The sequence below is a fragment of the Apostichopus japonicus genome, chromosome 21, assembly GCF_037975245.1.
Source record: "Apostichopus japonicus isolate 1M-3 chromosome 21, ASM3797524v1, whole genome shotgun sequence".
Lineage (NCBI taxonomy): Eukaryota > Metazoa > Echinodermata > Holothuroidea > Aspidochirotida > Stichopodidae > Apostichopus > Apostichopus japonicus.
Window position 1 is genome coordinate 11052362 of NC_092581.1, and position 25041 is coordinate 11077402.

General features: G+C 37.2%; 1 protein-coding gene across 1 annotated transcript in view; it reads right to left on the reverse strand.

The window, feature by feature from the left end:
* The window catches only part of LOC139962568 (uncharacterized), a 111030-nt gene that overhangs the window by 82968 nt on the left and 3021 nt on the right, over window positions 1–25041 (reverse strand). Inside the window, exons 2-22 of the mRNA XM_071962681.1 lie at window positions 24754–24870; window positions 23371–23487; window positions 21924–22040; window positions 21022–21375; window positions 20441–20563; window positions 18621–18737; window positions 17719–18072; window positions 17138–17260; window positions 15318–15434; window positions 14416–14769; window positions 13835–13957; window positions 11735–11851; window positions 10987–11103; window positions 9810–9926; window positions 7331–7447; window positions 6148–6492; window positions 5193–5315; window positions 4158–4274; window positions 3314–3430; window positions 2740–2856; window positions 184–300 (exon numbers count right to left, since the gene is read on the reverse strand). Coding sequence (XP_071818782.1) covers window positions 184–300; window positions 2740–2856; window positions 3314–3430; window positions 4158–4274; window positions 5193–5315; window positions 6148–6492; window positions 7331–7447; window positions 9810–9926; window positions 10987–11103; window positions 11735–11851; window positions 13835–13957; window positions 14416–14769; window positions 15318–15434; window positions 17138–17260; window positions 17719–18072; window positions 18621–18737; window positions 20441–20563; window positions 21022–21375; window positions 21924–22040; window positions 23371–23487; window positions 24754–24870 — 3420 coding nt within the window. The remainder of the gene's footprint in view (window positions 1–183; window positions 301–2739; window positions 2857–3313; window positions 3431–4157; window positions 4275–5192; window positions 5316–6147; window positions 6493–7330; window positions 7448–9809; window positions 9927–10986; window positions 11104–11734; window positions 11852–13834; window positions 13958–14415; window positions 14770–15317; window positions 15435–17137; window positions 17261–17718; window positions 18073–18620; window positions 18738–20440; window positions 20564–21021; window positions 21376–21923; window positions 22041–23370; window positions 23488–24753; window positions 24871–25041) is intronic.

Sequence of the window (25041 nt, forward strand, 5' to 3'; positions counted from 1 at the left end):
CCAAGTGACGATGAATATCATCACATTGTAGCAGTGATGACGATCAGGTCCCAAGAAGTAAACAACAGATAGTTAGATCCTGTAGTAGTTAGGCTTATATATATAGTGAATGATATAACGATAATTCCTACATATTGCAAATTGTTATATTGCAGCTTGAGATGATCATGTAAACATTGTTACCGTCACATTCTATCTCGTCTTCCCCATAATAACAGTCATAGTAGCCATCACAAACTGAGTTGTCTGTAATACAGGTTCCGTTGTTACAAACAAAGCTGCCTGGATCACAAGTGTTGACTGAAATATCAAGAAAACACGCAGAGTTACCAAAGTACAACTATTCGTATGAACCGATGCATATCCGTAAATTGTTTACTGATTGGATGGCACGTCAACTTAGTGACAGAGTGAATATATAACTTATGAACCTACATATAACAAGTTTTAATTTTGCCAATTTTTAAGTATTTAATATAAATACTATTATGAACATCGCATTCTGCATCGTCTTCTCCAAAGTAACAGTCATAATGTCCATCACAAGCCGATAAATTTGCAATGTAAGTCGAATTGTGTAAAAGTAAGTTGCCCTGACGTTTCGATCCTAGCAGGATCTTCATCAAAGGCAATATGACAAATGACAGCAACGGAAGGGACACAAACACGCACAGAATACAGACAGGTTAATGAGCATAGTGAACACAAAGAGATAGATGTAAGAGGATTAGAAAACAATGGATGTAAAGAAGAAGGGGGAAAAAACCAAAAGAGGAAGTGGAGAGGGAGGAGATAATCAGATGAGGAACAAAGAGAGGATTTAGGTAAGGAGGTAGGGAAAATACTAGAGAAGGAAAAAGAGAGAAAGGTTAGGGGGAAAAGATTGAAGAGAGCTATGAGATTAGGAGTGATGGCGGGGTGGGGAAAGGAGAGAAGGAGGAGGGGACAGAAGAAAAGTTATTCATGTCCTTCCTGAATGTTGAGCCCATGAGTTTGAATGGTGCGAAGGCGTTGCATCCACAGCCTCTCTCTGCTGATTCGTACTAGGTCAGGACGGCTACCTAAGGATTCAATCCCTTGTCCGGACATGTTGTTAATGGTATTTTTGGAGAGGTTAAAGTGTTCTCCAACTGGGGTCTCAGTCTTCATGGTGTTGACTGTGGATCTGTTACAGTAGAATCGCTTCTTGAGGATGGTTTTGGTTTCGCCAACATACTGGATGCCGCAAACTCTACAAGATCAGATAGGTGACATTAGTGGCTGTGCAAGTGATGTGACCCTTAGTATTCTATGTGAGTTGCATTCTGTGGCTGGTCATGGAATTATATTCAACAATGTGGTGACTGATGTGCTGATGTGATGATGCATCTCGAAGTACGATCACATTTGATAGTACCATGCTGAATGGGTGTAGGGATAGAAGTTAGAGGTGGGACAGCAGCACGCAAAGAAAGTCTCGTAGGTTGCGTGGTTGTCTGTAGGCGATGGTGGGTTTTCAGGGACGACTCGTTGGAGTCTATCTGAAGTGAGGAGAATGTTGTGGTTGTTAGAGGTGAAAATGCTGAAGAGGAGGAAGAATTGGGTGTAAAGTAACAACCAAGGGGAGCTTGTTGTCGCAATCTCGTCCTTTTTTTTGTCCTTCACTGCCAAAGTAGATGATCTGGAAAAGAAGCGGACTCTCTGAATGGCTTCACGCACACTTCAGGCACTAAGGCCTCTAGCAGTAAGATGTTTTTCCAAAGCATCTGTATGGCGAATGAAAAAGGAATTGCTAGAGCAAATGCGACGAAGACGAAGTGCTTTACTGTGTGCACCTTCCAGACTTGCAGTGTTGGGGATGCGGCTTGAAGAATAGAGATACCGCTGTGTGTCTGTGGGCTTGGTGAAAACGAAGTAGATGTCATCAATGTAGCGCCACCAGATAAGAGGACGGCAGGGAGCTGTACTGAACATGCGTTCTTCAAGACTAGACATAAACAGGCAAGCAAAGGAAGGAGCCATCCTGGTACTCAATGCAGTCCCGTGTATTTGGAGGTACTGCTTGTCCATGAACGTGAAGTTGTTTTTGGTGAGAACCTGTTGCATGAGAACTTTTATGTCAGAAATGGGTGGACAAGGGTGGACCTTTTTGGACAAGACTGCACACGTGTCTGCGATATCTTCAGCATGAGGGACGTTAGTGTAAAGAGTAAAGAGAAGTGACGTCGAAAGTCCCGATAATGGCTGTACTAGGGATTTGGTTGTTGATATCTTCAAGTTTCCTGAGGAAATCTGGAGTGTCATTAATGTAAGAGTTAATCCGAGGAACTAGAGGTTTGATGAAGTTTTCGACAAACAATGATATCTACTCTGTGGGGGGACCCATTGCCTGAGATGATGGGCCTACCAGGGTGACCAGGCTTGTGAATTTTGGGCAGAAGATAAAACCTGGCTGCCTTACAGTCTGTGTGAGAAAGGAAAGAAACAGCCTTATTAGAGATCTGGTTCCGCTGGTATATATCAGTGATAGTCTGTTTTATCTGATGGGAGAAAATAACTGTGGGATCAGAATCAAGAAGAGTGTGAATATCGCTGCTGGAAGAGATGACGTTAAAATCAGAAAAGGGTACAAAAGCGTGAATTTAAGTTACCTCGCTTATGCGTAAGTGAGTATCGCTACGCGCTACAGAAATAGTCGGTACAACCGTCTACATGTGTGTTACAACTTGGGGAGCAGTTTAATTAAAATAACATTTTTACCATTGCATTCTTCCTCATCTTCTCCATAATCACAGTCAGAGTATCCATCACAGAACCAGTAAGCAGGAATACAGGTTCCATCGTAACAAACAAAGCTGTCTGGGTCACATGTGTTGGCTGAAATATTAAGAAAATACGCAGAGTTACCAAAGTACAACTATTCGCATGAAGCGATGCATATCCGTTAATGTTTAACTGCTTGGATGACACATATGCCTAGTGACAGAATGAATGGTATGAATCTTAAAATTCCAGTAGCAAACAGATAAAGCTGTCTGGATCATAAGTGCTAGCTGAGACATTCAAACATACTAAGCACAGTTACAAAGTACATCGTATACTATAACGAGTGATGTCGAACAGCACATGTCCGTTCAACGGATTCTAATAGCGTTAACATAATGTGCAGGTCTCAATGAAAGATAGTCTATGGATTTTGACTTCTAATATTACACATTGATGAACCAATGTATATCCAATATTTGTTGACTGCTTTGATGGCACGTATGCTTATTGATAAAGTGAATGATATGACGATAATTCCTACATATTGCAAATATATGAACATTGTTACCGTCACATCCTATCTCGTCTTCTCCATAGTCACAGTCATAGTAGCCATCACAGACTGAATAGTCTGAAATACAGTTTCCGTCGTAACAAACAAAGCTTTCTGGATCACAAGTGTTGACTGAAATTTACAGAAAATACGGAGAGTTACCAAAGTACAACTATTCGTATGAACCGATAAATAATCGTTACTTATTAACTGTCTGGATCACAAGTGTTGACTGAAATATACAGAAAATACGGAGAGTTACCAAAGTACAACTATTCGTATGAACCGATGCATATCCGTTACATATTTACTGCTTGGACGACAAGTATACCTAGGGACATAGTGAATGATGTAAACCTAAATATTGCAAGTTCTAATCTTGCAAATTTTGGATTTTTTAAGAAAAAAATACTATGAACATCGCATTATCCATCGTCTTCTCCAAAGTATCAGTCATATTCTCCTCCCAAACAGACTAATCTCCAATGTTAGTCGAGTTGTAACGAAAAAAGAAAGTAAAATGAAATGTGTTGGTAACAAGTGCTATCTGAAAAAAAAGTTGTAATACAGACAATACCAAGAATATGTCTGCTATGTGTTGTTCGTATCATAATGACAATTATTTCAATGTCACGGACTGACGCAGAAAAAACAAAACGATTCACATTGGCCGAATGTACCAAGTGACGGTGGGCCTCATCATATTGAAACTCTGATCACTGTCAGGTCACTGGAAGGAAACAACAGATCATTAAAACTATGTAGTATTCAGGCTTATATATAGAGTGACATGACGTTAATTCCTTCATTTTTCGAATTGTAATATTGTACATTGAGATGTTTATATAAACATTGTTACCGTCACATTCTTCCTCGTCTTCTCCATAATCACAGTCATAGTAGCCATCACAGACTGAGTTGTCTGTAATACAGGTTCCGTTGTTACATACAAAGCTGCCTGGGTCACAAGTGTTGACTGAAATATTAGGAAAATACGCAGAGTTACCAAAGTACAACTATTCGTATGAACCGGTGCATATCCGTTAATTGTTAACTGATTGGATGACACGTATGCCTGGTGACAGAGTGAATGATATAACGTAGAAACATAAATATTGCAAGTTGTAATATTGCAAATATTAAAGTACTTAATATAAATAATATTATTCACATCGCAATGTCCCTCATCTTCTTCAAAGTATCAGTCATATTGTCCATCACAAACAGACTAAACTACAATTTAATTAATATTGTAACAAAAAAAGAAAGGAAAAAGAAATGTATAGGTAACGACTGTTATCTGAAAAAAAAGATGTAATACAGATAATACCAAGTGTAAGCCTGTTATGTGTTCTTTGTATCATAACGACAACTATTTGAATGTCACGGACTGATGTAGAAAAATGAAACGATTCACATTGACCGAGTCTTCCAAGTGACGGTGAATATCATCATATTGGAACTGGGATGAATTTCATGTCCCAAGAAGGAACAACAGATAGTAAGATCCTGTAGTAGTTGTTGTAACTTTTTTGTCCATTGCTCACATTCAAATTCATTCAGGAAAACATTAACATATTTGACAGTTGTAACGCGGTCAAAGATATATAACTTTTTACCTAAATATTGCAAACCTCTGCCAATAAATTAAGATTAGAAAAATGAGATACAATAATGACATCACTGATATCCTCAGAAACACCAGATAGTATTAATTGTCACTAGCATAGTTTAAAAGGAGCAATACTTGTTTTAAGCGAGCTAAACGATAATGATAATGGATCGATATTTAAATGAGTCGGATCAATGCGTTCTGTACATATACCATACAAACGGTACTACATTACGGCCTTCATTACTTTATATACACATTTAACATGTGGGAACCTTCTACCTGAATAACACGTTTGTATACTCTCATCTTCTTCGTTTTCGCAGTTTTCGACTCCATCGCAAACATCTGAGTTTGGTAGACACACTCCATTCATGCAATTAAATTCATTTCCACAGTTCAAATCTGCAAAGTAATTGAAATTAGATTTCTACATTTTCCTACAGTTACAATATTTAATGTTCTAGGTGAGAGATTTGCTTCACAAATCAGGACAGCTCTACTTTTTGTGAAAAGTATAACGTTTTTTCTTGACAACTGCGACGCACTTTTACCCAAGCTTTCAGATTGCTAACTGTGTAGGTGTGTATAGTGTTGCGTATACCAATATCTCTTCTACAGTACGTCTCAGACGCTATCCAGAAAACAACATTCGGTATGCTGAACATAAGTTCCAAAGAACATTGTCGTTCGATAATGGTAATATTGAATGGAGATCCTTAGCAAATATCAGGAATAAAAATCATAAACAAAAAGGATCATCATAATAGTTCGAATCGGGTAATGCTGTATATTGTCATATGTCGTCTTTAGAAGGGGTTCGCTCCTCATTATGCTTACAAAAGGTTAAAGAGAAGTTAAACAAAACTTAGTGTAAGATTAACAATTCCAGAGCAGAATAACCTTGGTCAGAAGAAATATCATCTGCTTCGAATATTAAACCACGATGAATTTTCAGTTGATTAAACCTTAAAGACGTAGTAAGATGATCCTGACCAGGTAAAGAGAGGTTACTCCTCCGTTTCGGTCCCATCGCCAACAAGATATAAGCAAAACCATGCTTGGTTTCGATAAAATCAATTAAAGGTTATTACGGCAGAGCAAACACGTCCGTTACATACCGTATAACTACAATGTGTCTATCATTTAATATATTTACAACAATAGTTAACCTTTCTTCAATAACGAAATATTAAATGTTTTTTAGGAAAATGTATATATATTTTGCCAAACATACCAGTTTGTGAATCAGGTACGACCTCAATACTTCCATAGAAGCCTGGACGTGTAACAGAACCATCTGAATCAAATATAAACCACATTGAATTTTCAGTTGATAAAACCTTCAGCTCATTGTAAGATGGTCCCCCTGACCAGGTTAAGAGAAGTTGTTCCAGTAGTTTATATCCATTTCCAACAAAGATAAAATCCCATCCAGGTTCAATTTCGATGAAGTCTAAACTCATGAGGAGTCTCGAGTTTTCAAACGTTGTGAACTTCAACTCGGTTCGATGGTCATTTGGGTAGTCGAATGGATAATTGAGTGAAGTAAAGTTGTATGACGTCGTGATGAAGATTTCCTCTACAAAAATCGAATAGGGAGAAAACACAGAGGTATTAATTGTGGACACCTTTGGAAAAGTTGAAAAATATCTCAAGAACTTTTCTTCTGTGATAAAGCGATCAGATTCAATTGACTCTTTAAGGCGCAGATGATTCATGTACGGAACCAGACGAATAATATGGCTGCAGTTAGTCGAAAAGATGAGATGGAGTAATGTCATTCTGAACTGGGAAGATCGTAGCAATTAACAAATTTACAAATATCAAACAGACTAAAATGCAATATAAGTCCAATTGTAACGAACAAAGTAAATAAAAAGAACCGTGTGGGTAACAAGTTCCATCTGACAAAAAGAAGTAATGTATACAGATAATACCAAGTATATGTCTACTATTTAATATCAATAATATCATTAACATCGCATTCTCCCTCATCTTCTCCAAAGTATCAGTCATAGTGTCCATCACAAACAGACTAATCTGCAATGTAAGTCGAATTGTAACGGGAAAGAAGGGAAAAGAACTGTGTGGGTAACAAGTGCTATCTGAAAAAATATGTAATGTATACAGATAATACCAAGTATATGTCTACTATGTGTTGTTCGTATCATAACGACAACTATTGAATGTCAAGGACTGACGTAGAAAAATCAAAACGATTCACATTGGTCGAGTGTACCATGTGACGGTGGGCCTCATCATATTGAAACTTTGATCACTGTCAGGTCACTGGAAGGAGACAACAGATCATTAAAACTATATAGTATTCAGGCGTATATATAGAGTGACATGACGTTAATTCTTTCATTTTCGAATTGTAATATTGTACATTGAGATGTTTATTTAAACATTGTTACCGTCACATCCTATCTCGTCTTCTCCATAATCACAGTCATAGTAGCCATCACAGACTGAGTATTCTGAAATGCAGGTTCCGTTGTAACAAACAAAGCTGTCTGGATCACAAGTGTTGACTGAAATATACAGAAAATACGCAGAGTTACCAAAGTACAACTATTCGTATTAACTGCCTGGACGACACGTCAACCTAGTGACAGAGTGAATATATAACTTATGAGCCTAAATATAGCAAGTTTTAATCTTGCCAATTTTTAAGTATTTAATATAAATACTATTATGAACATCGCATACTCCATCGTCTTCTCCAAATTAACAGTCATAGTGTCCATCACAAGCAGATAAATTTGCAATGTAAGTCGAATTGTGTTAAAGTAAGTTGCCCTGACGTTTCGTTCCTAGCAGGATCTTCTTCAAAGGCAAAATGACAAATAACAGCAACGGAAGGGACACAAACACGCAGAGAATAAAGATGGAAGAAAGCTATGAGAAGAGGATTGATGGGGGGGGGGCAAGGGAGAAGGAGGAGGGGACAGAAGAAAAGTTAGTCATGTCCTTCCTGAATGTTGAGCCCATGAGTTTGAATGGTGCAAAGCGTTGCATCCACAGCCTCTCTCTGCTGATTCGTACAAGGTCAAGACGGCTACTCAAGGATTCAATCCCCTGTAGGGACATGTTGTTAATGGTATGGTTGGGAAGGTTAAAGTGTTCTCCAACTGGGGTCTCAGTCTTCATGGTGTTGACTGTGGATCTGTGACAACAGAATCGCTTCTTGAGGGTGGTTTTGGTTTCGCCAACATACTGGATGCCGAAAACTATACAAGAGATCAGATAGATGACATAAGTGGCTGTGCAAGTGATGTGACCCTTAATATTGTATGTGAGTTGCATGTTGTGGCTGGTGATGGAATTAGATTCAACAATGTGGTGGCTGATGTGCTGATGTGATGATGCATCTCGAAGTACGATCACATTTGATAGTACCATGCTGAATGGGTGTAGGGATAGAAGTTACAGTTTGAACAGCAGCACGCAAAAGAAAGTCTCGTAGGTTGCCTGGTCGCCTGTAGGCGATGGTGGGTTTTTCAGGGACGGCTCGTTGGAGTCTATCTGAAGTGAGGAGAATGTTCTGGTTGTTGGAGGTGATTTGCTGAAGAGGAGGAAGAATTGGGTGGAAAGTAACAACCAAGGGGAGCTTGTTGTTGCAATCTCGTCCTTTTTTGTCCTTTACTGCCAAAGTAGATGATCTGGAAAAGAAGCGGACTCTCTGAATGGCTTCACGCACCCTTCTGGCACTATGGCCTCTAGCAGTAAGATGTTTTTCCAAAGCATCTGTATGGCGAATGAAAGAGGAATTGCTAGAGCAAATGCAACGAAGACGAAGTGCTTGACTGTAGGTAATTCCAGACTTGCAGTGTTGGGGATGGCGCCTTGAAGAATGGAGATACTGGTGTGTGTCTGTAGGCTTGGTGTAAAAGTCTGAAGAGAGAGAGAACCGTGTTTCTTGTGAACAGTCACATCGAGAAAGTAAACCTGTTGGTGAGAGTAATCAGAGATGAATTTGATGGTGCTGTGGAAAGCATTGATGTGATTGATGAAGGTGAGCAGAACATCCTCATCACTGGTCCAAACGAAGTAGATGTCATCAATGTAGCGCTCTCAGATAAGAGGAGGGCAGGGAGCTGTACTGAGCATACGTTCTTCATGACTAGACATAAACAGGCAAGCAAAGGAAGGAGCCATCCTAGTACCCATTGCAGTCCCGTGTCTTTGGAGGTCATGCTTGTTCATAAACGTGAAGTTGTTTTTGGTGAGAACATGTTGCATGAGAACTTTTATGTCAGAGTTGGGTGGACAAGGGTGGACCTTTTTGGACAAGACTGCACACTTGTCTGCGATACCTTCAGCATGAGGGACGTTAGTGTAAAGAGTAAAGAGAAGTGACGTCGAAAGTACCGATGATGGCTGTACTTGGGATTTGGTTGTCGATATCTTCAAGTCTCCTGAGGAAATCTGGAGTGTCATGAATGTAAGAGTTAATCTGAGGAACTAGAGGTTTGATGAAGTGGTCCACAAACAATGATATCTACTCGATGGGGTACTCATTGCCTGAGATGATGGGCCTACCAGGGTTACCAGGCTTGTGAAGTTCGGGCAGAAGATAAAACCTGGCTGCCTTACAGTCTGTGTGAGAAAGGAAAGAAACAGCCTTCTTAGAGATCTGGTTCCGCTGGTACATATCAGTGATAGTCTGTTTTATCTGATGGGAGGAAATAACTGTGGGTTCAGAATCAAGAAGAGTGTAAATATCGCTGCTGGAAGAGATGACGTTAAATCAGAATAGGGTACAAAGGCGTGAATTGAAGTGACCTCGCCTGTGCGTAAGTGAGCATCGCTACGCGCTACAGAAATAGTCGGTACACCGTCTACATGTTTGTTACAACTTGGGGAGCAGTTTATTTAAAATAACATTTTTACCATTGCATTCTTCCTCATCTTCTCCATTGAAACAGTCAGAGTATCCATCACAGAACCAGTAAGCAGGAATGCAGGTTCCATCATAACAAACAAAGCTGTCTGGGTCACAAGTGTTGGCTGAAATATTAAGAAAATGTGCAGAGTTACCAAAGTACAACTATTCGCATGAAGCGATGCATATCCGTTAATGTTTAACTGCTTGGATGACACATATGCCTAGTGACAGAGTGAATGGTATAAACCTTAACATTCCAGTAGTAACAGATAAAGCTGTCTGGATCATAAGTGCTAGCTAGAACATTCAAACAAACTAAGCACAGTTACAAAGTACATCGTATACTATAACGAGTGATGTCGAACAGTATGCCGTCGAACAGCACATGTCCGTTAAACAGATTCTAATAGCGTTAAAATAATGTGCAGGTCTCACTGAAAGATGGTCTATAGATTTTGACTTATAATATTACACATTGATGAACCAATGCATATCCAATATTTGTTGACTGTTTGGATGACACGTATGCTTATTGATAAAGTGAATGATATGACGTTAATTCCTACATATTGCAAATATATGAGCATTGTTACCGTCACATCCAATCTCGTCTTCTCCATAATTACAGTCATAGTAGCCATCACAGACTGAGTAGTCTGAAATACAGATCCCGTCGTAACAAACAAAGCTTTCTGGATCACAAGTGTTGACTGAAATATACAGAATATACGGAGAGTTACCAAAGTACAACATTTCGTATGAACCGATGAATAATAATTACTTATTAACTGCTTGGATGACACATATCCCTAGTGACAGAGTGAATGATATAAACCTTAACATTCTAGTAGTAAACAGATAAAGCTGTCTCGATCATAAGTGCTAGCTGAAACATTCAAACAAACTAAGCACAGTTACAAAGTACATCGTATACTATAACGAGTGATGTCGAACAGTTTGCCGTCGAACAGCACATGTCCGTTAAACGGATTCTAATAGCGTTACCATAATCTGTAGGTCTTTATGAAAGATAGTCTATAGATTTTGACTTCTAATATTACACATTGATGAACCAATGCATATCCAATATTTGATGACTGCTTTGATGGCACGTATGCTTATTGATAAAGTGAATGATATGACGTTAATTCCTACATATTGCAAGTATATGAACATTGTTACCGTCACATCCTATCTCGTCTTCTCCATAGTTACATTCATAGTAGCCATCACAGACTGAATAGTCTGAAATACAGATCCCGTCGTAACAAACAAAGCTGTCTGGATCACAAGTGTTGACTGAAATTTACAGAAAATACGGAGAGTTACCAAAGTACAACTATTCGTATGAACCGATGAATAATCGTTACTTATTAACTGCTTGGACGACAAGTATACCTAGTGACATAGTGAATGATGTAAACCTAAATAATGCAAGTTCTAATCTTGTAAATTTTGGAGTTTAAAAAAAAAAATACTATTATCAACATCGCATTTTCCATTGTCTTCTCAAAGTATCAGTCATATTGACCTCACAAACAGACTCATCTCTAATGTCAGTCGAGTTGTAACGAAAACAGAAAGTAAAACAAAATGTGTTGGTAACAAGTGCTATCTGAAAAAAAGTTGTAATACAGACAATACCAAGAATATGTCTGCTATGTGTTGTTCGTGTCATAATGAAAATTGTTTCAATGTCACGGACTGACGCAGAAAACACAAAACGATTCACATTGGTCGAGTGTTCCAAGTGACGGTGGGCCTCATCATATTGAAATTTTGATGACTGTCAGGTCACTAGAAGGAAACAACAGTTCATTAAAACTATGTAGTATTCAGGCTTATATATACAGAGAGTGACATGACGTTAATTCCTACATATTGCAAATTGTAATGTTGTAAATTGAGATATTTATATAAACATTGTTACCGGCACATTCTTCCTCGTCTTCTCCATAATAACAGTCATAGTAGCCATCACACACTGAGTAGTCTGATATACAGATCCCGTCGTAACAAACAAAGCTGTCTGGATCACAAGTGTTGACTGAAATATTAAGAAAATACGCAGAGTTACCAAAGAATAACTACTCGTATGAACCGATAAATATCTTTTAATTGTTAACTGCCTGGACGACACGTCAACCTAGTGACAGAGTGAATATATAACTTATGAACCTACATACAGCAAGTTTTAATTTTACCAATTTTTATGTATTTAATATAAATACTATTATGAACATCTCATTCTGCATCGTCTTCTCCAAAGTAACAATCATAAAGTCCATCGCAAGCAGATAAATTGGCTATGTAACTCGAATTGTGTAAAAGTAAAGTGCCCTGACGTTTCGATCCTAGCAGGATCTTCTTCAAAGGCAAAATGACAAATAACAGTAACGGAAGAGACACAACAAGCAAGCACAGAATACAGACAGGTTAATGAGCATGGTGAACACAAAGAGATAGATGTAAGAGGATTAGGAAACAATGGATGTAGAGAAGAAGGAAAAAAGCCAAAAGAGGAAGTGGAGAGGGAGGAGATAATCAGTGGAGGAACAAAGAGAGGATTAAGGGAAGGGAAAAACTAGAGAACGAAAAAGAGAGAAAGGTGTGGAGAAAAAAAGATTAAAGAGAGCTATGAGAAAAGGAGTGATGGCGGGGGTGGGGGCATGGGGAGAAGGAGGAGGGGACAGAAGAAAAGTTAGTCATGTCTTTCCTGAATGTTGAGCCCATGAGGTTGAATGGTGCGAAGGCGTTGCATCCACAGCCTCCCTCTCTGCTGATTCGTACTAGGTCAGGACGGCTACCTAAGGATTCAATCCCCTGCAGGGAAATGTTGTTAATGGTATGGTAAGAAAGGTTAAAGTGTTCTCCAACTGGGTTCTCAGTCTTCATGGTGTTGACTGTGGATCTGTGACAATAGAATCGCTTCTTGAGGATGGTTTTGGTTTCGCCAACATACTGGATGCCGCAAACTCTACAAGATCAGATAGATGACAATAGTGGTTGTGCAAGTGATGTGACCCTTAGTATTGTATGTGAGTTGCATGCTGTGGCTGGTCATGGAATTAGATTCAACAATGTGGTGGCTGATGTGATGATGCATCTCGAAGTACGATCACATTTGAAAGTACCATGCTGAATGGGTGTAGGGATAGAAGTTAGAGGTGAAACAGCAGCACGCAAAGAAAGTCTCGTAGGTTGCGTGGTTGTCTGTAGGCGATGGTGGGTTTTCAGGGACGACTCGTTGGAGTCTATCTGAAGTGAGGAGAATGTTGTGGTTGTTAGAGGTGATTGGCTGAAGAGGTGGGAGAATTGGGTGTAAAGTAACAACCAAGGGGAGCTTGTTGTCGCAATCTCGTCCTTTTTGTCCTTCACTGCCAAAGTAGATGATCTGGAAAAGAAGCGGACTCTCTGAATGGCCTCACGCACACTTCTGGCACTATGGCCTCTAGCAGTAAGATGTTTTTCCAAAGCATCTGTATGGCTAATGGAAGAGGAATTGCTAGAGCAAATGCAACGAAGACGAAGTGCTTGACTGTAGGCAATTCCAGACTTGCAGTGTTGGGGATGGCGGCTTAAAAAATAGAGATACTGGTGTGTGTCTGTGGGCTTGGTGTAAACGAAGTAGATGTCATCAATGTAGCACCACCATATAAGAGGACGGCAGAGAGCTCTACTGAGCATGCGTTTGTATCAAAACGACGACAATTTGAATGTCACGGACTGACGTAGCAAAATCAAACCATACACAATGGCCGATTTGTAAACTTCTGGCAATAATTAGGATTAGGCAAATGAGATACATTAATGATATCACTGATATTATCAGAAGCAACACATAGTATTAATTGTCACTAGCATAAATTAAGAGAGTTAATAGTCGTTTTAAGCAAATTAAACGATAGTGATAATGGGTCACATTTTAAATGAGTAGGATCAATGATTTATGTACATATACCATACAAACGGCACTACATTACCCTCTACATTCCTTTCTATACAGATATAACATGTGGAAACCGTCTACCTGGATAACATGCTTGTGTACTCTCATCTTCGTCGTTTTCGCAGTTTTCGACTCCATCGCAAACATCTGAGTTTGGTAGACACACACCATTCATGCAATTAAATTCATTTCCACAGTTCAAATCTGCAAAGTAATTAAAATTAGATTTCTTCCAATTTCATACAGTTACAATGAATTTAATTTTGTAAGTGAGAGATTTGCTTCACAAATCAGAACAGCTCTACTTTTTGTGAAAATTAAAGGTTTTTTCTTGACAACTAGGCCGCACTTTTACACAAGCTTTTAACATACTAACTATGGAGGTGTGTAGAGTGTTGAGAATACTAATAGATATTATACAGTACGTTTCAGACGCTATCCAGAAAAAAACATTCGGTATGCTGAAATCAAGTTCCCAAACTTATTTTTCCAATACACAAGTCATATTGAGTAAATCTTTTGATCATGGTAATATTGACTGGAGCTCCTAAGAAAATATCAAAATCTAAAATCGAACAACAATGAATATGGTGATATGTAACAATTGACAAGGCATTCGCTCTTTCTTATTTTAACAAGAAGGTAAAAGAGTAAGTACGTACCACTTTGTGTAAGATTAACAACTTCCACGAGAGCAAAAAAACCTTGGTCAGAAATTATATCATCGGCTTCAAATATAAACCACAAAGAATTTCCAGTTGATAAAACCTTCAACTCATTGTAAGATGGTCCTCCAGACCAGGTTAAGAGAGGTTGCTCCTCCGGTACGGTACCATCGCCAACAAAAATGTAATCATAACCATGTTCAATTTCGATAAAATCGAAACTCAGCAAGAGTCTTGAATCTTCCAAAGTTGAGAAAACAAGTTCCATCCGAGCGTTGTTTGGATAGAAGGATGGATAGTTTTGTGACGAAAAGTTGTAGTACGTTTGAATAAAGATTTCTTCTTCAATATCTGTAAAGTAGCATATAAGTGTATCGTCAAACTTAAAAGAATATAATTAAAAATATTACTACAAACAGTTTTATAAAGAAAGGTGTGAAAAGTGAAAATGGGAGTAAAACTAAAAGTAGATAAAAACTAAAATAACATTTAATGAAATTAACAAAAGGAAATATATATTTTCTTTCACTGAAACATTTATTCCGAAATTATTAGAACATAATTGTGTGGGTAACAAGTGCTATCTGAAAAAAAGTTGTAAGACAAATAATAACAAGTATATGTCTGCTATATGTGGTACGTATCATAACGACAACTATTTGAATATCACGGACTGACGTAGAAAAATCAAACGATTCGCATTGGCCGAGTGTGCCAAGTGACGGTGAATTTCATCATATTGGAACAGTGATGACGTTCAGGTCCCTAGAAGTAAACAACATATAGTAAAACCCTGTAGTATTTAGGCTTATATATATATAGTGAATGATATAACGTTAATTCCTACATATTGCAAATTGTTATATTGCAACTTGAGATGATCATATAAACATTGTTACCGTCACAGTCTATCTCGTCTTCTCCATCATCACAGTCATAGTAGCCATCACACACTGAGTTGTCTGTAATACAGGTTCCGTTGTTACAAACAAAGCTACCTGGATCACAAGTGTTGACTGAAATATACAGAAAATACGCAGAGTTACCAAAGTACAACTATTCGCATAAACCGATGCATATCCGGTAATTGTTAACTGATTAGATGACACGTATGCCTGCTGACAAAGTGAATGATATAACGTAGAAACCTAACTATTGCAAGTTGTAATTTTGCAAATTTTAAAGTACTTAATATAAATAATATTATTAACATCGAATTGTCCCTCATCTTCTCCAAAGTATCAGTCATAGTGTCCATCACAAACAGACTAATCTGCAATGTAAGTCGAATTGTAACAGGTAAAAAAGGAAAACGAACTGTGTGGGTAACACGTGCTATCTGACAAAAAGATGTGATACAGATAATACCAAGTATATGTCTGCTATGTGAGGTTTGTATCATAACGACAACTATTTGAATGTCAAGGACTGACGTAGAAAATCAAACGATTCTCATTGACCGAGTGTGCCAAGTGACGGTGAATATCTTCATATTGAAACAATGATGACGGTCAGGTCCCAAGAAGGAAACAACAGATAGTAAGATCCTGTAGTAGCTGTTGTTACCCTTGTGTCCATTGATCACATTTAAATTCATTAAGGAAAACATTAATATATTTGACAGTTGATCTATCATTTTTCTGAAAGAGGACATCGTAGTTAGGCTTTATAAGCAGTTGGTTAGACCTCATCTGGAGTATGCTGTGCAAGCTTGGAACCCCTATTTTGCTAAGGACAAGGAAGTACTTGAAAAGGTCCAGAGGAGGGCTATTAGGATGATTAGTTCCTTAAAGAGTGTTCCTTATAATAGGCGGTTACAACTGTTGAATCTCACCACACTGGAGCTTAGGAGGTTACGTGGGGACTTGATCCAGGTTTTCAAGATTCTGTATGGTTTCGACAATTTATCCTTTACCGACTTTTTCATGTTTGCTAACAGTAATTGTACCAGAGGTCATTGTCTTAAACTCCAAAAGTCACATAGTAGGATTAATATTCGGCATAACTTTTTATCTCATAGGGCTGTGAATGAGTGGAATGGTTTGCCTGAGAAAGTTGTACTTGCAAGTAGTGTCAATGGTTTCAAGAATGCTTTGGACAAGCACTTTAAGCATTGTAACCGGGTCTGAGTGTTTGTGTCTTCAGTTTTTTCTCTCTATAGGGTCCTTGATGGGGACTTAAGTGTCCCTCCTGATCCTGTTTTCTACTAAACTAAAAACTATCTTCCTTAAGTCCTGATTGGCGTATGTATGTATATTGCAGTTAGGAGTGCAGAGTACTTGACATATTGACTTTTTACACTACAAACAGATGCCTAATTGACGTAATTGTCAGTAGGCCTATAATAATGGAAACAACATACATTGGTATGAACCAAAACATATCCGTTAATTTAACTGCTCGGATGACCTACAGGCTAAGTAACGCTTAGAAAGATATATACCTATTATAGCTAAATATTGCAACCTTCTGCCAATAATTAGGATTAGACAAATGAGCTAAAATAATGAAATCACTGATATCATCAGAAGCAACAGATAGTATTACGTGTCAATAGCATGGTTTAAAAGAATTAATACTTATATTAAGCGAGCTAAACGATATGACAATGGATCGCACTTTAAATGAGTAGGATTAATGCTTTCTGTACATATACCATACAAACGGCACTACCTCTACATGACATTCTATACAGATAAAACTTGTGGAAACCGTCTACCTGGATAACATGCTTGTGTACTCTCGTCTTCTTCGTTTTCGCAGTTTTCGACTCCATCGCAAACATCTGAGTTTGGTAGACACACTCCATTCATGCAATTAAATTCATTCCCACAGTTCAAATCTGCAAAGTAATTGAAATTAGATTTCTTCCACTTTCCTACAGTTACAATGAATTTAATGTTGTAAGTGAGAGATTTGCTTCACAAATCAGAACAGCTCTACGTTTTGTGAAAATTAAAGGTTTTTTCTTGACAACTACGACGAACTTTTACACAAGCTTTCAACATGCTAACTATGGAGGTGTGTAGAGTGTTGAGAATACTAATAGATATTATACAGTACGTTTCAGACGCTATCCAGAAAAAAACATTCGGTATGCTGAAATCAAGTTCCCAAACTTATTTTTCCAATACACAAGTCATATTGAGTAAATCTTTTGATCATGGTAATATTGACTGGAGCTCCTAAGAAAATATCAAAATCTAAAATCGAACAACAATGAATATGGTGATATGTAACAATTGACAAGGCATTCGCTCTTTCTTATTTTAACAAGAAGGTAAAAGAGTAAGTACGTACCACTTTGTGTAAGATTAACAACTTCCACGAGAGCAAAAAAACCTTGGTCAGAAATTATATCATCGGCTTCAAATATAAACCACAAAGAATTTCCAGTTGATAAAACCTTCAACTCATTGTACGATGGTCCTCCAGACCAGGTTAAGAGAGGTTGCTCCTCCGGTACGGTACCATCGCCAACAAAAATGTAATCATAACCATGTTCAATTTCGATAAAATCGAAACTCAGCAAGAGTCTTGAATCTTCCAAAGTTGAGAAAACAAGTTCCATCCGAGCGTTGTTTGGATAGAAGGATGGATAGTTTTGTGACGAAAAGTTGTAGTACGTTTGAATAAAGATTTCTTCTTCAATATCTGTAAAGTAGCATATAAGTGTATCGTCAAACTTAAAAGAATATAATTAAAAATATTACTACAAACAGTTTTATAAAGAAAGGTGTGAAAAGTGAAAATGGGAGTAAAACTAAAAGTAGATAAAAACTAAAATAACATTTAATGAAATTAACAAAAGGAAATATATATTTTCTTTCACTGAAACATTTATTCCGAAATTATTAGAACATAATTGTGTGGGTAACAAGTGCTATCTGAAAAAAAGTTGTAAGACAAATAATAACAAGTATATGTCTGCTATATGTGGTACGTATCATAACGACAACTATTTGAATATCACGGACTGACGTAGAAAAATCAAACGATTCGCATTGGCCGAGTGTGCCAAGTGACGGTGAATTTCATCATATTGGAACAGTGATGACGTTCAGGTCCCTAGAAGTAAACAACATATAGTAAAACCCTGTAGTATTTAGGCTTATATATATATAGTGAATGATATAACGTTAATTCCTACATATTGCAAATTGTTATATTGCAACTTGAGATGATCATATAAACATTGTTACCGTCACAGTCTATCTCGTCTTCTCCATCATCACAGTCATAGTAGCCATCACACACTGAGTTGTCTGTAATACAGGTTCCGTTGTTACAAACAAAGCTACCTGGATCACAAGTGTTGACTGAAATATACAGAAAATACGCAGAGTTACCAAAGTACAACTATTCGCATAAACCGATGCATATCCGGTAATTGTTAACTGATTAGATGACACGTATGCCTGCTGACAAAGTGAATGATATAACGTAGAAACCTAACTATTGCAAGTTGTAATTTTGCAAATTTTAAAGTACTTAATATAAATAATATTATTAACATCGAATTGTCCCTCATCTTCTCCAAAGTATCAGTCATAGTGTCCATCACAAACAGACTAATCTGCAATGTAAGTCGAATTGTAACAGGTAAAAAAGGAAAACGAACTGTGTGGGTAACACGTGCTATCTGACAAAAAGATGTGATACAGATAATACCAAGTATATGTCTGCTATGTGAGGTTTGTATCATAACGACAACTATTTGAATGTCAAGGACTGACGTAGAAAATCAAACGATTCTCATTGACCGAGTGTGCCAAGTGACGGTGAATATCTTCATATTGAAAAAATGATGACGGTCAGGTCCCAAGAAGGAAACAACAGATAGTAAGATCCTGTAGTAGCTGTTGTTACCCTTGTGTCCATTGATCACATTTAAATTCATTAAGGAAAACATTAATATATTTGACAGTTGATCTATCATTTTTCTGAAAGAGGACATCGTAGTTAGGCTTTATAAGCAGTTGGTTAGACCTCATCTGGAGTATGCTGTGCAAGCTTGGAACCCCTATTTTGCTAAGGACAAGGAAGTACTTGAAAAGGTCCAGAGGAGGGCTATTAGGATGATTAGTTCCTTAAAGAGTGTTCCTTATAATAGGCGGTTACAACTGTTGAATCTCACCACACTGGAGCTTAGGAGGTTACGTGGGGACTTGATCCAGGTTTTCAAGATTCTGTATGGTTTCGACAATTTATCCTTTACCGACTTTTTCATGTTTGCTAACAGTAATTGTACCAGAGGTCATTGTCTTAAACTCCAAAAGTCACATAGTAGGATTAATATTCGGCATAACTTTTTATCTCATAGGGCTGTGAATGAGTGGAATGGTTTGCCTGAGAAAGTTGTACTTGCAAGTAGTGTCAATGGTTTCAAGAATGCTTTGGACAAGCACTTTAAGCATTGTAACCGGGTCTGAGTGTTTGTGTCTTCAGTTTTTTCTCTCTATAGGGTCCTTGATGGGGACTTAAGTGTCCCTCCTGATCCTGTTTTCTACTAAACTAAAAACTATCTTCCTTAAGTCCTGATTGGCGTATGTATGTATATTGCAGTTAGGAGTGCAGAGTACTTGACATATTGACTTTTTACACTACAAACAGATGCCTAATTGACGTAATTGTCAGTAGGCCTATAATAATGGAAACAACATACATTGGTATGAACCAAAACATATCCGTTAATTTAACTGCTCGGATGACCTATAGGCTAAGTAACGCTTAGAAAGATATATACCTATTATAGCTAAATATTGCAACCTTCTGCCAATAATTAGGATTAGACAAATGAGCTAAAATAATGAAATCACTGATATCATCAGAAGCAACAGATAGTATTACGTGTCAATAGCATGGTTTAAAAGAATTAATACTTATATTAAGCGAGCTAAACGATATGACAATGGATCGCACTTTAAATGAGTAGGATTAATGCTTTCTGTACATATACCATACAAACGGCACTACCTCTACATGACATTCTATACAGATAAAACTTGTGGAAACCGTCTACCTGGATAACATGCTTGTGTACTCTCGTCTTCTTCGTTTTCGCAGTTTTCGACTCCATCGCAAACATCTGAGTTTGGTAGACACACTCCATTCATGCAATTAAATTCATTCCCACAGTTCAAATCTGCAAAGTAATTGAAATTAGATTTCTTCCACTTTCCTACAGTTACAATGAATTTAATGTTGTAAGTGAGAGATTTGCTTCACAAATCAGAACAGCTCTACGTTTTGTGAAAATTAAAGGTTTTTTCTTGACAACTACGACGAACTTTTACACAAGCTTTCAACATGCTAACTATGGAGGTGTGTAGAGTGTTGAGAATACTAATAGATATTATACAGTACGTTTCAGACGCTATCCAGAAAAAAACATTCGGTATGCTGAAATCAAGTTCCCAAACTTATTTTTCCAATACACAAGTCATATTGAGTAAATCTTTTGATCATGGTAATATTGACTGGAGCTCCTAAGAAAATATCAAAATCTAAAATCGAACAACAATGAATATGGTGATATGTAACAATTGACAAGGCATTCGCTCTTTCTTATTTTAACAAGAAGGTAAAAGAGTAAGTACGTACCACTTTGTGTAAGATTAACAACTTCCACGAGAGCAAAAAAACCTTGGTCAGAAATTATATCATCGGCTTCAAATATAAACCACAAAGAATTTCCAGTTGATAAAACCTTCAACTCATTGTAAGATGGTCCTCCAGACCAGGTTAAGAGAGGTTGCTCCTCCGGTACGGTACCATCGCCAACAAAAATGTAATCATAACCATGTTCAATTTCGATAAAATCGAAACTCAGCAAGAGTCTTGAATCTTCCAAAGTTGAGAAAACAAGTTCCATCCGAGCGTTGTTTGGATAGAAGGATGGATAGTTTTGTGACGAAAAGTTGTAGTACGTTTGAATAAAGATTTCTTCTTCAATATCTGTAAAGTAGCATATAAGTGTATCGTCAAACTTAAAAGAATATAATTAAAAATATTACTACAAACAGTTTTATAAAGAAAGGTTTGAAAAGTGAAAATGGGAGTAAAACTAAAAGTAGATAAAAACTAAAATAACATTTAATGAAATTAACAAAAGGAAATATATATTTTCTTTCACTGAAACATTTATTCCGAAATTATTAGAACATAATTGTGTGGGTAACAAGTGCTATCTGAAAAAAAGTTGTAAGACAAATAATAACAAGTATATGTCTGCTATATGTGGTACGTATCATAACGACAACTATTTGAATATCACGGACTGACGTAGAAAAATCAAACGATTCGCATTGGCCGAGTGTGCCAAGTGACGGTGAATTTCATCATATTGGAACAGTGATGACGTTCAGGTCCCTAGAAGTAAACAACATATAGTAAAACCCTGTAGTATTTAGGCTTATATATATATAGTGAATGATATAACGTTAATTCCTACATATTGCAAATTGTTATATTGCAACTTGAGATGATCATATAAACATTGTTACCGTCACAGTCTATCTCGTCTTCTCCATCATCACAGTCATAGTAGCCATCACACACTGAGTTGTCTGTAATACAGGTTCCGTTGTTACAAACAAAGCTACCTGGATCACAAGTGTTGACTGAAATATACAGAAAATACGCAGAGTTACCAAAGTACAACTATTCGCATAAACCGATGCATATCCGGTAATTGTTAACTGATTAGATGACACGTATGCCTGCTGACAAAGTGAATGATATAACGTAGAAACCTAACTATTGCAAGTTGTAATTTTGCAAATTTTAAAGTACTTAATATAAATAATATTATTAACATCGAATTGTCCCTCATCTTCTCCAAAGTATCAGTCATAGTGTCCATCACAAACAGACTAATCTGCAATGTAAGTCGAATTGTAACAGGTAAAAAAGGAAAACGAACTGTGTGGGTAACACGTGCTATCTGACAAAAAGATGTGATACAGATAATACCAAGTATATGTCTGCTATGTGAGGTTTGTATCATAACGACAACTATTTGAATGTCAAGGACTGACGTAGAAAATCAAACGATTCTCATTGACCGAGTGTGCCAAGTGACGGTGAATATCTTCATATTGAAACAATGATGACGGTCAGGTCCCAAGAAGGAAACAACAGATAGTAAGATCCTGTAGTAGCTGTTGTTACCCTTGTGTCCATTGATCACATTTAAATTCATTAAGGAAAACATTAATATATTTGACAGTTGATCTATCATTTTTCTGAAAGAGGACATCGTAGTTAGGCTTTATAAGCAGTTGGTTAGACCTCATCTGGAGTAAGCTGTGCAAGCTTGGAACCCCTATTTTGCTAAGGATAAGGAAGTACTTGAAAAGGTCCAGAGGAGGGCTATTAGGATGATTAGTTCCTTAAAGAGTGTTCCTTATAATAGGCGGTTACAACTGTTGAATCTCACCACACTGGAGCTTAGAAGGTTACGTGGGGACTTGATCCAGGTTTTCAAGATTCTGTATGGTTTCTGTATGGTTACAACTATTCGTATGAACCGATGCATATCCGATGCATATTGTCCATCACAAACAGACTAATTTCCAATGTTAGTCGAGTTGTAACGAAAAAAGAAAGTAAAATGAAATGTGTGGGTAACAAATGCTATCTGAAAAGAAAAAGTAATACAGATAATACCAAGAATGTGTCTGCTATGTGTTGTTCGTATCATGACATTATTACACGTGTGACGGACTGGCGTAGGAAAATCAAAATGATTCACATTGGCCGAGTTTACCAAGTAACGGTGGGCCTCATCATATTGAAACTTTGGTGACAGTCAGTTCACTGGAGGAAACAACAGATTATTAAAACTATGTAGTATTCAGGCGTATGTATATAGAGAGTGACATGACGTGAATTCTTTCATATTTCAAATTGTAATGTTGTAAAATGAGATATTTATGTAAACATTGTTACCGTCACATTCTATCTCGTCTTCTCCATAATCACAGTCATAGTAGCCATCACAGACTGAGTAGTCTGAAATACAGAGCCCGTCGTAACAAACAAAGCTGTCTGGATGACAAGTGTTGACTGAAATATTAAGAAAATATGCAGAGTTACCAAAGTACAACTATTCGTATGAGCCGATGCATAATCGATTACTTATGGACGACACGTATACCTAGTGACACAGTGAATGATATAACCTAAATATTGCAAGTGTTAATCTTGCCGTTTCTTGAAGTTTTTGAAATAAATAATATCATAAACAGCGCATTCGCCATCATCTTGTCCAAAGTATCAGTCATATTGTCCATCACAAACAGACTAATCTCTAATGTTAGTCGAATTGTAACGAAAAAAAGAATGGAAAAGAAATGTGTGGGTAACAAGTGCTATCTGAAAGAAAAGGTGTAATACAGATAATACCAAGAACATGTCTGCTATGTGTTGTTCGTATCATAATGACAACTATTTGAATTCACGGACTGACGTAGAAAAATCAAAACTATTCACATTGGCCGAGTGGGCCAAGTGATGGTGTATATCATCATATTGTAATGTAATGTAATGTAAATAAAATCTTATATAGCGCACTACGCGCGATGCATCTGTGCGCTTTACAAACAAACTAGAAAATACAATGCCATAAAACAATAACAAGAAAAAACAGTAAATACAAAATACCAACTACAGAAATATACAGGACTATGAGATCGAAAAACTAATAAAAGTACTGGTGCAGCGAAAAGCGATAAAACAGATTGACTACAAAAACTACAATTTGAATGCTAAAAAGTGAAAATTCCAATTGAAATTAGAACCTAAAAAACCAACACGACAGAACAATATAAAACAGATATAAACAGGAATATGAGATCGAAAAACTATTAAAAGCATTGGAGAAGCGTAAAGCGAAAAAACAATGACTACAAAATCTACAATTTGAATGCTAAAAAGTGAAAATTCCATTGAAACTGCGATGACTGTCATAGGTCCCTGGAAGGAATCAACAGATAGTAAGACCCTGTAGTAGTTTTTAATTTTGTGTCCCTTGCTCAAATTTATTAAGAAAACTATTACCATATTGGACAGTCGATGTAACATTCATCTTCCATAAGTCCTGGTTTGCGTATGTTTGTAAAATGCAGTTATGAGTGCAGTGTACTTGAAATATTGACTTTCTACAAACATATGCTTAAGTGACGTAATTGTAATAGGCCTATAATAACGGAAACAACAGTTACACGGTGAAGGAAACATAACTTCTCTTCCTCAAAATTGCAAAATTTAGAAGTGTTATCTTGCAAATCGGACGGTATTTAATATTTTGAATATTTTAGGCTACATTTTTACCATCGCATTCTTCCTCATCTTCTCCATTGCCGCAGTCAGAGTAGCCATTACAAACTGAGTAGTCTGGAATGCAGATCCCGTCGTCACAAGCAAAGCTATCTGGATCACAAGTGGCAACTGAAATACATTAATGTGGAAGCAATTATAGTGTGTATCTGCAATGTGTTAAAATAGATCTTAACATAAACTTTTTTTAAAAGAAACAATTAGGCATATGCATTGAGTTGCAGATCCCATCCGAAAATGTGGGTATATATGCACGAATAATGATTCGTTCAAGCAACGTAG